At 39.1% G+C, this 15,405-nt stretch overlaps 1 protein-coding gene across 4 annotated transcripts in view; it reads left to right on the forward strand.

Moving 5' to 3' along the window:
* The first annotated feature begins 401 nt into the window (after positions 1 to 401).
* tmem117 (transmembrane protein 117) overlaps positions 402 to 15,405 on the forward strand; it is a 46,840-nt gene continuing 31,836 nt past the window's right edge. For 2 of the 4 annotated variants that reach the window (XM_067379196.1, XM_067379197.1), the window contains exons 1-2: positions 10,138 to 10,634; positions 10,718 to 11,026. In XM_067379196.1, coding sequence (XP_067235297.1) covers positions 10,514 to 10,634; positions 10,718 to 11,026 — 430 coding nt within the window. In that variant the 5' untranslated portion in view covers positions 10,138 to 10,513. Of the gene's footprint in view, positions 610 to 10,137; positions 10,639 to 10,717; positions 11,027 to 15,405 lie in introns of those variants that run through there. The other 2 variants (XM_067379198.1, XM_067379199.1) reach the window with 2 other exon arrangements.

Genomic DNA, 15,405 nt, shown 5'->3' on the forward strand with positions numbered 1-15,405 from the left:
TAGTTAATAAGTATATATAAATGCACACAAATTAATGTGTATATTTAAGAGTAATATATTATTTATGTACAAAATATTTTTATGTATATATAATATAAATGATATAAAAATATAAATATATACATATACATATAATTTCTCATATATACATGTATATGTTTATATTTAATATATACATAATAATTACTCAGTATTATATTAGGCAAACTCAAACTTTTATTTTGTATGCGATTAATCGTTTGACAGTCCTATTATTAAATAAACGAAACAACAGTAATACAAAATTTGATTTACACAACAAATACAGCTGTTAAATAAATAAATAAATAAATACAAATATCAATCCTAACAGAAACACAGAGAGAGAGAGAGAGAGAGAGAGAGAGAGAGAGAGAGAGAGAGAGAGAGAGAGGAGGGTCTGTCTCCATGTTGTGATGATTGTGATGTTTTGTTTCTTCTTCTGTAATCGCATGTGGCGCGTGAAATCAGACGCGTTGAATGAGCGGCTCGCGGAGGATTATCATCATCATCATCATCATCATTGATGTCGGAAGTCAAACACTGATATGGCGATGGGTTCCGAATCTGAGTCTCCCCACGACTGTCTGCGTAAGACTCTTTCCATGTGTTATCATGTGTGTTTGTGTGGCGCTCGTGGAACATGCTGGAATACTGGGCTTTGATCCCGACGCACGTGCTGCTGATCAGCCGAGAGTTTAATGAGCTGCTCCCATTAACTGCATCCACAAACATCCGCTCACGCGCCTATAGCTTTATTCATTGCATTGCATTATGTGCACGCGCCATACAGTGATATCAAGTGTGTATTTGTTGCTGAAATTGATTGTTTTGACATGTGATTTTTTAAGGGAAGGGTTTTAGCGTTGCACAAGAAGCCATGAATGTAAACATAACCAGTGCACACTCAGATAGATAGATAGATAGGCTTCTGTAAGAAAATAATAAAGAACATATAGGAAAAATAACATTAGATAAATAATGTTTGTATCTATCTATCTATCTATCTATCTATCTATCTATCTATCTATCTATCTATCTATCTATCTATCTATCTATCTATCTATCTATCTATCTATCTATCTATCATCTGTTGAAAAAAATATATAATGAAATATGTATTTATATAGACATTTTTATTTATAACCCTTTATATCCACACTATATAGGTGATTTCAGGTCTAAATATGTATGTGGGGACATTTGGTGAAAACATGGACATTTGGACAGACACACACACACACACACACACACACACACACACACACACACACACACACACACACACACACACACACACAGAGAGAGAGAGACAGGGACAGGCAGGCTAAATGAGTCCAGCGGCACATGGTTTCCGAGCAGCTAGTTATTCCAGAACTCTTGCGTCATCATGACATATGCTCATGTCAGATATTTTAAGCCACTGATGGGAATGTTAGAGCATTTGTGTGACATGTCTGTCTGTCTGTCTTTCTGTCTGAATGTCTGAATGTCTGTCTGTCTGTCTGAATGTCTGAATGTCTGTCTGTCTGTCTGTCTGTCTGAATGTCTGTCTGTCTGTCTGTCTGAATGTCTGTCTGTCTGAATGTCTGTCTGTCTGAATGTCTGTCTGTCTGAATATATGTCTGAATGTCTGTCTGTCTGTCTGTCTGTCTGTCTGTCTGAATGTCTGTCTGAATGTCTGTCTGAATGTCTGTCTGTCTGTCTGAATGTCTGTCTGTCTGTCTGTCTGTCTGAATGTCTGTCTGTCTGAATGTCTGTCTGTCTGTCTGTCTGAATGTCTGTCTGTCTGAATATATGTCTGAATGTCTGTCTGTCTGTCTGTCTGTCTGTCTGAATGTCTGTCTGTGTGAATGTCTGTCTGTCTGAATGTCTGTTTGTTTATCTGTCTGTCTGAATGTCTGTCTGTCTGTCTTTCTGTCTGTCTGTCTGTCTGAATGTCTGTCTGTCTGAATGTCTGTCTGTCTGAATGTCTGTTTGTTTATCTGTCTGTCTGAATGTTTGTCTGTCTGTCTGTCTGAATGTCTGTCTGAATGTCTATCTGAATGTCTATCTGAATGTCTATCTGAATGTCTGTCTGAATGTCTGTCTGTCTGTGTGAATGTCTGTCTGTCTGTCTGTCTGAATATATGTCTGAATGTCTGTCTGTCTTTGTGTCTGTCTGTCTCTCTGTCTGTCTGAATGTTTGTTTGTCTGTCTGAATGTTTGTCTGACTGAATGTCTGTCTGTCTGAATGTTTGTCTGTCTGTCTGTCTGAATGTCTGTCTGTCTGAATATATGTCTGAATGTCTGTCTGTCTGTCTGTCTGTCTGAATGTCTGTCTGTGTGAATGTCTGTCTGTCTGAATGTCTGTTTGTTTATCTGTCTGTCTGAATGTCTGTCTGTCTGTCTGTCTTTCTGTCTGTCTGTCTGTCTGTCTGAATGTCTGTCTGTCTGAATGTCTGTTTGTTTATCTGTCTGTCTGAATGTTTGTCTGTCTGTCTGTCTGAATGTCTGTCTGAATGTCTATCTGAATGTCTATCTCAATGTCTATCTGAATGTCTGTCTGAATGTCTGTCTGTCTGTGTGAATGTCTGTCTGTCTGTCTGTCTGAATATATGTCTGAATGTCTGTCTGTCTTTGTGTCTGTCTGTCTCTCTGTCTGTCTGAATGTTTGTTTGTCTGTCTGAATGTTTGTCTGACTGAATGTCTGTCTGTCTGAATGTTTGTCTGTCTGTCTGTCTGAATGTCTGTCTGTCTGAATATATGTCTGAATGTCTGTCTGTCTGTCTCTCTGTCTGTCTGAATGTTTGTTTGTCTGTCTGAATGTTTGTTTGTCTGTCTGAATGTTTGTCTATCTGAATGTCTGTCTGTCTGAATGTTTGTCTGTCTGTCTGTCTGTCTGAATGTCTGTCTGTCTGAATATATGTCTGAATGTCTGTCTGTCTGAATGTTTGTCTGTCTGTCTGAATGTCTGTCTGAATGTCTATCTGTCTCTCTCTCTGTCTGTCTGTCTGTCTGTCTGTCTGTCTGAATGTCTATCTGTCTCTCTGTCTGTCTATCTGAATGTCTGTCTGAATGTCTATCTGAATGACTGTCTGAATGTCTGTGTGTCTGTCTGTCTTAATGTCTGTCTGAATGTCTGTGTGTCTGTCTGTCTGAATGTTTGTTTGTTTGTCTGTCTGTCTGAATGTCTGTCTATCTGAATGTCTGTCTGAATGTCTATCTGAATGACTGTCTGAATGTCTGTGTGTCTGTCTGTCTTAATGTCTGAATGTCTGAATGTCTGTCTGAATGTCTGTGTGTCTGTCTGAATGTTTGTTTGTCTGTCTGTCTGAATGTTTGTCTGTCTGTCTGAATGTCTGTGTGTCTGTCTGTCTGAATGTCTGTGTGTCTGTCTGTCTGAATGTTTGTTTGTCTGTCTGTCTGAATGTCTGTCTGTGTGTCTGTCTGTCTGAATGTCTGTGTGTCTGTCTGTCTGAATGTCTGTCTGTCTGAATGTCTGTCTGTGTGTCTGTCTGAATGTCTGTCTGTCTGAATGTCTGTGTGTCTGTCTGAATGTTTGTTTGTTTGTCTGTCTGTCTGTCTGAATGTCTGTGTCTGTCTGTCTGTCTGAATGTCTGTGTGTCTGTCTGTCTGAATGTCTGAATGTCTATCTGTCTGTCTGAATGTCTGTCTGTCTATCTGAATGTCTATCTGAATGTCTATCTGAATGTCTATCTGAATGTCTGTCTGAATGTCTGTCTGTCTGTGTGAATGTCTGTCTGTCTGTCTGTCTGTCTGAATATATGTCTGAATGTCTGTCTGTCTTTCTGTCTGTCTGTTTCTCTGTCTGTCTGAATGTTTGTTTGTCTGTCTGAATGTTTGTCTGACTGAATGTCTGTCTGTCTGAATGTTTGTCTGTCTGTCTGTCTGTCTGAATGTCTGTCTGTCTGAATATATGTCTGAATGTCTGTCTGTCTGTCTCTCTGTCTGTCTGAATGTTTGTTTGTCTGTCTGAATGTTTGTTTGTCTGTCTGAATGTTTGTCTATCTGAATGTCTGTCTGTCTGAATGTTTGTCTGTCTGTCTGTCTGAATATATGTCTGAATGTCTGTCTGTCTGTCTGAATGTTTGTCTGTCTGTCTGAATGTCTGTCTGAATGTCTATCTGTCTCTCTCTCTGTCTGTCTGTCTGTCTGTCTGAATGTCTGTCTCTCTGTCTGTCTATCTGAATGACTGTCTGAATGTCTGTGTGTCTGTCTGTCTTAATGTCTGTCCGTCTGAATGTCTGTCTGAATGTCTGTGTGTCTGTCTGTCTGAATGTTTGTTTGTTTGTCTGTCTGTCTGAATGTCTGTCTATCTGAATGTCTGTCTGAATGTCTATCTGAATGACTGTCTGAATGTCTGTGTGTCTGTCTGTCTTAATGTCTGTCTGTCTGAATGTCTGTCTGAATGTCTGTGTGTCTGTCTGTCTGAATGTTTGTTTGTCTGTCTGTCTGAATGTCTGTCTGTCTGTCTGTCTGAATGTCTGTGTGTCTGTCTGTCTGAATGTCTGTGTGTCTGTCTGTCTGAATGTCTGTCTGAATGTCTGTGTGTCTGTCTGTCTGAATGTTTGTTTGTCTGTCTGTCTGAATGTCTGTCTGTCTGAATGTCTGTCTGTGTGTCTGTCTGTCTGAATGTCTGTGTGTCTGTCTGAATGTTTGTTTGTTTGTCTGTCTGTCTGTCTGAATGTCTGTGTCTGTCTGTCTGTCTGAATGTCTGTGTGTCTGTCTGTCTGAATGTCTGAATGTCTGTCTGTGTGTCTGTCTGAATGTCTGTGTGTCTGTCTGTCTGAATGTCTGTGTGTCTGTCTGTCTGTCTGTCTGAATGTTTGTTTGTCTGTCTGTCTGTCTGAATGTCTGTCTGTCTGAATGTATGTCTTAATGTCTGTCTGTCTGTCTGAATGTCTGTCTGTCTGTCTATCTGAATGTCTGTCTGTCTGTCTCTCTCTGTCTGTTTGTCTGAATGTTTGTTTGTCTGTCTGTCTGAATGTTTGTCTGTCTGTCTATCTGAATGTCTGTCTATCTGAATGTCTGTCTGAATGTCTCTCTGTCTGAATGTGTCTGAATGTCTGTCTCTCTCTGTCTGTCTGTCTGAATGTATGTCTGTCTGTCTGTCTGTCTCAATGTCTGTCTGTCTCAATGTCTGTCTGTCTCAATGTCGGTCTGTCTCAATGTCTGTCTGAATGTCTCTCTGTCTGAATGTCTGAATGTCTCTGAATGTTTGTCTGTCTGTCTGAATGTCTGTCTGTCTCAATGTCTGTCTGAATGTCTCTGTCTGAATGTTTGTTTGTCTGTCTGTCTGAATGTCTGTCTGGCTGAATGTATGTCTGTCTGTCTGTCTGTCTGTCTGTCTGAATGTCTCTCTGAATGTATGTCTGTCTGTCTGTCTCAATGTCTGTCTGTCTGAAAGTCTGTCTGTCTGTCTGTCTGAATGTCTGTGTGTCTGTCTGTCTGAATGTTTGTTTGTCTGTCTGTCTGAATGTCTGTCTGTCTGAATGTCTGTCTGTGTGTCTGTCTGTCTGAATGTCTGTGTGTCTGTCTGTCTGAATGTCTGTCTGAATGTCTGTGTGTCTGTCTGAATGTTTGTTTGTTTGTCTGTCTGTCTGAATGTCTGTGTCTGTCTGTCTGAATGTCTGTGTGTCTGTCTGTCTGAATGTCTGTCTGAATGTTTGTTTGTCTGTCTGTCTGTCTGAATGTCTGTGTGTCTGTCTGAATGTCTGTCTGTCTGAATGTCTGTGTGTCTGTCTGTCTGTCTGAATGTTTGTTTGTCTGTCTGTCTGTCTGAATGTCTGTCTGTCTGAATGTATGTCTGAATTTCTGTCTGTCTGTCTGAATGTCTGTCTGTCTGTCTATCTGAATGTCTGTCTGTCTGTCTCTCTCTGTCTGTTTGTCTGAATGTTTGTTTGTCTGTCTGTCTGAATGTTTGTCTGTCTGTCTATCTGAATGTCTGTCTATCTGAATGTCTGTCTGAATGTCTCTCTGTCTGAATGTGTCTGAATGTCTGTCTCTCTCTGTCTGTCTGTCTGAATGTATGTCTGTCTGTCTGTCTGTCTCAATGTCTGTCTGTCTCAATGTCTGTCTGTCTCAATGTCTGTCTGTCTGTCTCAATGTCTGTCTGAATGTCTCTCTGTCTCTGAATGTTTGTCTGTCTGTCTGAATGTCTGAATGTCTCTGAATGTTTGTCTGTCTGTCTGAATGTCTGTCTGTCTCAATGTCTGTCTGAATGTCTCTGTCTGAATGTTTGTTTGTCTGTCTGTCTGAATGTCTGTCTGTCTGAATGTCTGTCTGGCTGAATGTCTGTCTCAATGTCTGTCTGTCTGAATGTATGTCTGTCTGTCTCAATGTCTGTCTGTCTGAATGTATGTCTGTCTGTCTGTCTGTCTGTCTGTCTGAATGTTTGTCTGTCTGAATGTCTGTCTGAATGTCTGAATGTCTGTCTGAATGTCTGAATGTCTGTCTGTCTGAATGTCTGTCTGTCTGAATGTCTGTCTGAATGTCTCTCTGTCTGAATGTCTGTCTGAATGTCTGTCTGTCTGTCTGAATGTCTGTCTGTCTGAATGTCTGTCTGTCTGTCTGAATGTCTGTCTGTCTGAATGTATGTCTGTCTGTCTGAATGTCTGTCTGAATGTGTCTGAATGTCTGTCTGAATGTATGTCTGTATGTCTGTCTGAATGTCTGTCTGTCTGAATATATGTCTGAATGTCTGTCTGAATGTCTTTCTGTCTGTCTCTCTGTCTGTCTGAATGTTTGTTTGTCTGTCTGAATGTTTGTCTGAATGTCTGTCTGTCTGAATGTTTGTCTGTCTGAATGTCTGTCTGTATGTCTGTCTGAATGTCTGTCTGTATGTCTGTCTGAATGTCTGTCTGTCTGTCTGAATGTTTGTCTGTCTGAATGTTTGTCTGTCTGAATGTCTGTCTGTCTGAATGTCTGTCTGGCTGAATGTCTGTCTGTCTGTCTGTCTGAATGTATGTCTGTCTGTCTCAATGTCTGTCTGTCTGAATGTCTGTCTGTCTGAATGTCTGTCTGTCTGTCTCTCTGTCTGAATGTCTGTCTGAATGTCTGTCTGAATGTATGTCTGTCTGTCTGTCTGAATGTCTGTCTGAATGTCTGTCTGAATGTCTGAATGTCTGTCTGTCTGAATGTCTGTCTGTCTGAATGTCTGTCTGTCTGAATGTCTGTCTGTCTGTCTGAATGTCTGTCTGAATGTCTGAATGTCTGTCTGAATGTCTGAATGTCTGTCTGTCTGAATGTCTGTCTGTCTGAATGTCTGTCTGAATGTCTCTCTGTCTGAATGTCTGTCTGTCTGTCTGAATGTCTGTCTGTCTGAATGTATGTCTGTCTGTCTGAATGTCTGTCTGAATGTGTCTGAATGTCTGTCTGTATGTCTGTCTGAATGTCTGTCTGTCTGAATATATGTCTGAATGTCTGTGTCTGTCTGTCTGTCTGTCTGTCTGTCTGTCTGTCTGTCTGAATGTTTGTTTGTCTGTCTGAATGTTTGTCTGAATGTCTGTCTGTCTGAATGTTTGTCTGTCTGAATGTCTGTCTGTATGTCTGTCTGAATGTCTGTCTGTATGTCTGTCTGAATGTCTGTCTGTATGTCTGTCTGAATGTCTGTCTGTCTGTCTGAATGTTTGTCTGTCTGAATGTCTGTGTGTCTGAATGTTTGTTTGTCTGTCTGTCTGTCTGAATGTCTGTCTGTATGTCTGTCTGAATGTCTGTCTGTCTGTCTGTCTGAATGTTTGTCTGTCTGAATGTCTGTCTGAATGTCTGTGTGTCTGAATGTTTGTTTGTCTGTCTGTCTGAATGTCTGTCTGTCTGAATGTCTGTCTGTCTGAATGTCTGTGTGTCTGTCTGTCTGAATGTCTGTCTGAATGTTTGTCTGTCTGAATGTCTGTGTGTCTGTCTGAATGTCTGTCTGAATGTCTGTGTGTCTGTCTGTCTGAATGTTTGTTTGTCTGTCTGTCTGAATGTCTGAGTGTCTGTCTGAATGTCTGTGTGTCTGTCTGTCTGAATGTTTGTTTGTCTGTCTGTCTGAGTGTCTGTCTGTGTGTCTGTCTGTGTGTCTGTCTGTCTGTCTGAATGTCTGAATGTCTGTCTGAATGTTTGTTTGTTTGTCTGTCTGTCTGAATGTCTGTCTGTCTGAATGTATGTTTGTCTGTCTGTCTGAATGTTTGTTTGTCTGTCTGTCTGTCTGTCTGAATGTCTGTGTCTGTCTGTCTGTCTGAATGTATGTCTGTCTGTCTCAATGTCTGTCTGTCTGTCTCTCTGTCTGAATGTCTGTCTGAATGTCTGTCTGAATGTATGTCTGTCTGTGTGTCTGTCTGAATGTTTGTCTGTCTGAATGTCTGTCTGTCTGTCTGAATGTCTGTCTGTCTGAATGTCTGAATGTCTGTCTGTCTGAATGTCTGTCTGTCTGAATGTCTGTCTGAATGTCTGTCTGTCTGTCTGAATGTCTGTCTGAATGTCTGTCTGAATGTCTGTCTGAATGTCTGTCTGTCTGTCTGAATGTCTGTCTGTCTGAATGTATGTCTGTCTGTCTGAATGTCTGTCTGAATGTGTCTGAATGTCTGTCTGAATGTCTGTCTGAATGTATGTCTGTATGTCTGTCTGAATGTCTGTCTGTCTGAATATATGTCTGAATGTCTTTCTGTCTGTCTCTCTGTCTGTCTGAATGTCTGTCTGAATGTCTGTCTGAATGTCTGTCTGAATGTTTGTCTGAATGTCTGTCTGTCTGAATGTTTGTCTGTCTGAATGTCTGTCTGTATGTCTGTCTGAATGTCTGTCTGTATGTCTGTCTGAATGTCTGTCTGTCTGTCTGTCTGTCTGAATGTTTGTCTGTCTGAATGTCTGTCTGAATGTTTGTCTGAATGTCTGTCTGTCTGAATGTTTGTCTGTCTGAATGTCTGTCTGTATGTCTGTCTGATTGTCTGTCTGTATGTCTGTCTGAATGTTTGTCTATCTGAATGTCTGTCTGAATGTCTGTGTGTCTGAATGTTTGTTTGTCTGTCTGTCTGAATGTCTGTCTGTCTGAATGTCTGTCTGTATGTCTGTCTGAATGTCTGTCTGTCTGTCTGAATGTTTGTCTGTCTGAATGTCTGTCTGAATGTCTGTGTGTCTGAATGTTTGTTTGTCTGTCTGTCTGAATGTCTGTCTGTCTGAATGTCTGTCTGTGTGTCTGTCTGTCTGAATGTCTGTGTGTCTGTCTGTCTGTCTGAATGTCTGTCTGAATGTTTGTCTGAATGTTTGTCTGTCTGAATGTCTGTGTGTCTGTCTGTGTGTCTGTCTGAATGTCTGTCTGAATGTCTGTCTGTCTGTCTGTCTGTCTGAATGTCTGTGTGTCTGTCTGTCTGAATGTCTGTCTGAATGTTTGTCTGTCTGAATGTCTGTGTGTCTGTCTGTGTGTCTGTCTGAATGTCTATTTGAATGTCTGTGTGTCTGTCTGTCTGTCTGAATGTCTGTCTGAATGTCTGTGTGTCTGTCTGTCTGTCTGTCTGTCTGAATGTTTGTTTGTCTGTCTGTCTGAATGTCTGTCTGTGTGTCTGTCTGTCTGAATGTCTGTGTGTCTGTCTGTCTGAATGTCTGTCTGAATGTTTGTTTGTTTGTCTGTCTGTCTGAATGTCTGTCTGTCTGAATGTATGTTTGTCTGTCTGTCTGAATGTATGTTTGTCTGTCTGTCTGAATGTATGTTTGTCTGTCTGTCTGAATGTCTGTCTGTCTGAATGTCTGTGTGTCTGTCTGTCTGAATGTCTGTGTCTGTCTGTCTGAATGTATGTTTGTTTGTCTGTCTGTCTGTCTGAATGTTTGTTTGTCTGTCTGTCTGTCTGAATGTCTGTGTCTGTCTGTCTGTCTGTCTGTATGAATGTTTGTTTGTCTGTCTGTCTGAATGTCTGTCTGTCTGAATGTCTGTCAGTCTGAATGTCTGTCTGTCTGTCTGAATGTCTGTGTGTCTGTCTGTCTGAATGTTTGTTTGTCTGTCTGTCTGTCTGTCTGAATGTTTGTTTGTCTGTCTGTCTGTCTGTATGAATGTTTGTTTGTCTGTCTGTCTGTCTGAATGTCTGTCTGTCTGTCTGAATGTCTGTGTGTCTGTCTGTCTGAATGTTTGTTTGTCTGTCTGTCTGAATGTATGTTTGTTTGTCTGTCTGTCTGTCTGAATGTTTGTTTGTTTGTCTGTCTGTCTGTCTGTCTATCTGTATGTCTGTCTGTCTGTCTGAATGTAATGTGACTGACTCTAGGGCTGGGCGATATATCGAATGCTTTTGTCACGCGCATTTCGTCAGTAAAGCCGGTTCCCTGATTAACGCGATTTAGCCTATATGGTGACTCTGAATGTTTTTAATGAAATTCATCCTGCAGTGTTTATTGTTTTGGACTGGCACTTGTGAAGACTGTGATTCAGACAGTATAAATTATTATTTCATCCAAAAATTAAAATCATTTACTCATCCAAACCTGACTTTCTTTCCTGAGTGTAACACAAAAAGAGATAATTCGCTGTATGTTCACCCTTCTTTACTTTGCAAGCAAAATTCTAAAAAAGCACCATAAAAATATCGTAAAGCATCCCTTGTTTTGTTTCACGGCACAAAAGAAAGTCAAATGGGTTTGGAACAACAAGGGTGAGTAAGTAATCTTTCACTGCTGATTTACAGTATGAATCTCAGGCCTTTAGATTGAAATATCTCTGTCTGGTGTCTTTCAGGTGGACGATGTCTGGGCTTCCTCAGACGGATGGAGATTAACTCCCGCTTCCGCTATTATTTCCAGCACCCGTGGTCCCGTCTCGTCGTGGCCTACCTGGTCACCTTCTTCAACTTCCTGGTCTTCGCAGAGGACCCAGTGTCGCACAGCCAGACAGAAGCGCACATGATCGTAGTGGGAAACTGCTTCTCCTTCGTGGTGAATAAATATCCCGGAGGAGGCTGGAACGTCCTCAAAGTCCTGATGTGGATCCTCGCCATCATCACGGGCCTCATCGCCGGGAAGTTTGTGTTTCATCGACGCTTGTTTGGTACGTCTGTGATTTCATTTCTTTTGATTCTGTATGCTGAAGTAAAAAATTTTTAGTAAGGTAGGTATTATCCTATTCTGAATTTCATTATAATTATAGTTATCGCTATAGTAATCTTTATAGTTATCGTTCTTGGTGTGAACTGGCTTTCATAGAGACTTGTGAGTGTGTGTGAGCATGTGTGGGTCGGGCCATTTGAGAGTGTTTTGTGTTTTCAGAACTCCTGTGTGATAAATGATGCATCTAATCTTCAATCTGAACATGCCTGCATAAAATCTCATTAATAATAAACATCCAGGCGTTAGATAACAACAGCCGACTGAGGCCTCAAGAAGTTTTTGTACGTTTTAAGTCAATATGAAATCAAAATTGACCTTGTTTATTTTGCAAGTACACATTAGCATTGGCTCGTTTTTCATGCATTAAAATGTTTAAGTGATAAACAGCAATATTTACCTGTGTATATTTTTACTGTGTGTTGGTATATTAGTGCATATGCATGAAATCATCCTTCGATTCATTTAGTGTGTTTGTTCATTGTTTGCGGTGTTAATTGGGCCCAAATGGAATCGACACACTTTTGTTGTATTTTCTGTGCAGATTTTGGGTTTGATTTAATTTGTTTAACCAAACACGGTAAAGTGTTAAATGATTTATTAAATTAAGCTAAATGAGCTCAAAACATTTAATGAGTGCAGTGTAGAACAGCCTGTGCAATTATGCAGAAATCAGGGAACCTTCTGTGGAGATTCAGATGTGGATGAAAAAATAATTAACGGCATAGAAGTAAAACAGGAGGGATTTCAAAGCAAACGATGTAATCACGTCTGAACTTGATGCTTGTTGACAGTGTGTGATTAAATGTTGTTCCATGAGCCTCTAGACCTCATATATAGATGTCGAATTAATATATGATATAAATTGGACTATATAACAAACACAGACTGAATCTCATTGCTGATGATGTTCAGGTGTTTGTAGGCATCAGTAGATGGCAGCATTGAGTCAATTAACACATCCACTGCTCTGAGATCAGTATATACTTTTAGCATCACCAAAAATATTTGTTCTTGCACTTATAAATGTCTGAATGTGACAAATAGTGTAATTTATTGTTTAGAAAGCTTGTTTAGAAATGCTGAATCAATAGTTTGCATGAACTGCACCTGTTCATTCACTAGAACAACAGAAGAGAAAATACCATTACAGACACTTGATCTGATGGATCACATTCAGAAGAGTGAATCAATAATTTTTTGGAAAAATCTCTTTCGAGCTCTTGATATGAATGTCCTTCATTCATCATTGATGATCTGGAGGTGTGTGTGTGTGTTTTATTCCACTGTAATATCTATCGATTGACTCATGTCATCCATGTTTCATGGATCTCTGTGAGTGTTTTTACTGTTGAAAAGCAAATATGTGAAAGTTTGTGCAGGAAAATGAGCTGCTGAGTAAAGGAACGGCCGTACATGTTTCTTCAAGGACGTTTTAAAGGGATAAAAGTCTTTTTGACTTGAGTTTGTAGTGGTATTTACAATATATACTACCAGTCAAAAGTTGTAATGTACAAGTTTTAATGTAATGTAAGTTTTCATGTATTTGAAAGAGTCTCTTCTGCTCACCAAGACTGCATTTTTTTTTTTTAAATACAGTAAAAATTGTGAAATATTTTTACTATTTCAAACAGCTGTTTTCTATGTGAATGTATGTTAAAATATAATTTATTCCTGTAATCAAAGCTGAATTTTCAGCATCATTACTCCAGTCTTCAGTGTCACATGATCCTTCAGAAATCATTCTAATATGATGATTTGATGATCAACAATCATGTATGATTGTTATTTCAGGATTTTTTGATGAATAGAATGTTCAAAAAATTATCTTTTTATAACATCTTTACTATTACTTTTGATCAGTTTAATTTCTTTTTTTATCTTGCTAAATCCAAACTTTTGGATTTAGCAAGAATTTAAAAATCCAAATTAGTGTGTCAAGGTTTCCAAAATTTGGAATTTAAATCCAAATTAGTGTGTCAAGGTTTCCAACAAAATATTAACTGGTTTCAACAATGACAATAATCATAAATGTTTCTTGAGCAGCAAATCATCATATTAGAATGATTTCTGAAGGATCATGTGACACTGAAGACTGGAGTAATGATGCTGAAAATTCAGCTTTGATCACAGGAATAAATTACACTTTACTATATATTCACATAGAAAACAGCTGTTTTATATTGCAATAATATTTCACAATTTTACTGTATTTTTGATCAAATAAATGCAGCCTTGATGAGCAGAAGAGACTCTTTCAAAATCATTAAACAATGTTAATTGTTTCAAACTTTTGACCGACAGTGTAAATAAAAAAACATACATGACAGTAACGAGAGACTCAAAAGCTTCTGTGCATGTTTCCAGCAGACAATAAAAAGCACATCAGGCCTGATTAATCGATGTGACTGCCGTTTCCGTGGAAACCGCCTCTAGAGACCCAGCTGGGTTTTGTGGGGCTGCAGGAGTGCTGAACCTGCGCGCAAATCGCCTGTGATGAATGAGTTTCGTCCCGGTTTGATTCTACCGAGACCCGGCGGAGGTAGTTAGTTAAGAGCAGGACTGAGGCAGCCTACATTCACCCAGCGGGGCCGCGGGCCCCTGGAGGGCCTCCCGACACTGTTTTTAGCACACGATATAATGAATGTTGCACAGATGCGAAGAATCATCTTCACCAGCCCTAAATTACTGCACAACTGGCCGGATCTGCCTTTGTGTTGGTCTTATTTATATCTGGATGGTTTCGGAGCCCTATAAGAGCGTGCTTTAACCTTAAATCTTGTTTTCTGGAGCGTGAAGCGGCCACCTTTGGCCCGCTAATCTGCTGCTGTAAATGAGGAAGCGCCGCAGTCATTATTCGCTGCAGCTGGACTCGATCTGCAGCGCTGCAGTTTCCTGCTGTTTCCACAACTATGAACATCAGTGTTAGCTGGAGACGTAGGTAGACGTGCAAAATTAGGTTTGAGGAGCTTAAAGACTCAAAAAGACTGAAATAAATTTGCATGAAATAAAGACTCGAATGAGAGTCACTAGTTGTCATCCAATAAGATTGTAGAGCAAATTAATGTTGAGAAGATCAGATAATTTGATGAGAAATTATTGAGTTCATATCGAGATCTCTGACGTTTGTTCGCGGACTTTGGGATTTTTTTATATATATATACTGTATATACTCTGTGTGTGTGTATATATATAATATAATATTTCTGTTTAGCTTTATTTTAGTTTTAGTAATTTTAGTACTTCAACTTCAGTTTCATTTACTTGTCAAGGCAGCATTTCTAATTTTTATTATTTGATTATTTAATTTATTTGTACTTTTTTTATTTTAGTACTTCAACTTATTTTGGATAGTTGCAAAGACAGTTTCTAATGTTCATTTAAGTTTTCAAGTTTTTCAATTTAATATTTATATTTTATTTAAACTTTATTTCACTTTTTAGTAGGTGTAGTTTTAGTTACTCCATCATAATCTTAACCTTATCCAGTAATCAGAGGGAAATTTAGTTTTTCAGGAATAATGGTTTAATCCAGTCTTTGAACATGTTCTGCACCAACTGTGATGTTGGTGGATAAAATCACTCATTAAAAACAGAGTAACTTCTTAAACTACAGCGTCAGCACGTCTACAATTTGCCAAACTCAAATTAAAATGCAATTCGCTGAACACGTCCAAATGAATAAATTTCACTTCTGAGCCTCGCATATGATTTACATATAATATGAGCCCTTAGGTTTATGAAATATGAGCCAGTAAATTTCATCTAAGCAATATTTGTGTAAAATGCAGTTAGATATAAGATAAAATAGAATTATTTTTTGTATTAAAGAGCAAAGATCTGATTGTGATCTGTAAATGTGACTGGTTTTTCTTGATCAAGACAGTTTGTGCATAATTATTATGGAAGTTGAGGTTTCGGGAGGCCCTAGAATTGTACTGCGATTTCAACCGAGGGGCCCTGGATGCGTGTTTGAGTTTTAAATGTCAGCATCACTCTGGTGATCACAGGCCGTTTCTCAGCAGTGTGAGATTGTTTCCACCAGAGGGCGACGTCTGTCAGGACATGAGACCTCAAGTGCTGCTGGGAAGGTCCTTTTTGTGAGTCAATATGAGGTGATTCTAGTGAGAATCAAATGGACAATATCTTCTTTTTTTTCTTTTCTTTTTTTAAAGATTTTTAGCACTAGTGCATTATTTGTATAAAATGCAATTAGATATAAGATAAATATTTTTTTTTTTTGTATAAAAGAGGAAAAATATGTTTTGTCTTCCAAACTAAATATTTACTTGAAGTTTTAAGATTTTAAGTTAACATTTCAGTA

Source organism: Chanodichthys erythropterus, chromosome 24, assembly GCF_024489055.1.
Source record: "Chanodichthys erythropterus isolate Z2021 chromosome 24, ASM2448905v1, whole genome shotgun sequence".
Classification (NCBI taxonomy): domain Eukaryota; kingdom Metazoa; phylum Chordata; class Actinopteri; order Cypriniformes; family Xenocyprididae; genus Chanodichthys; species Chanodichthys erythropterus.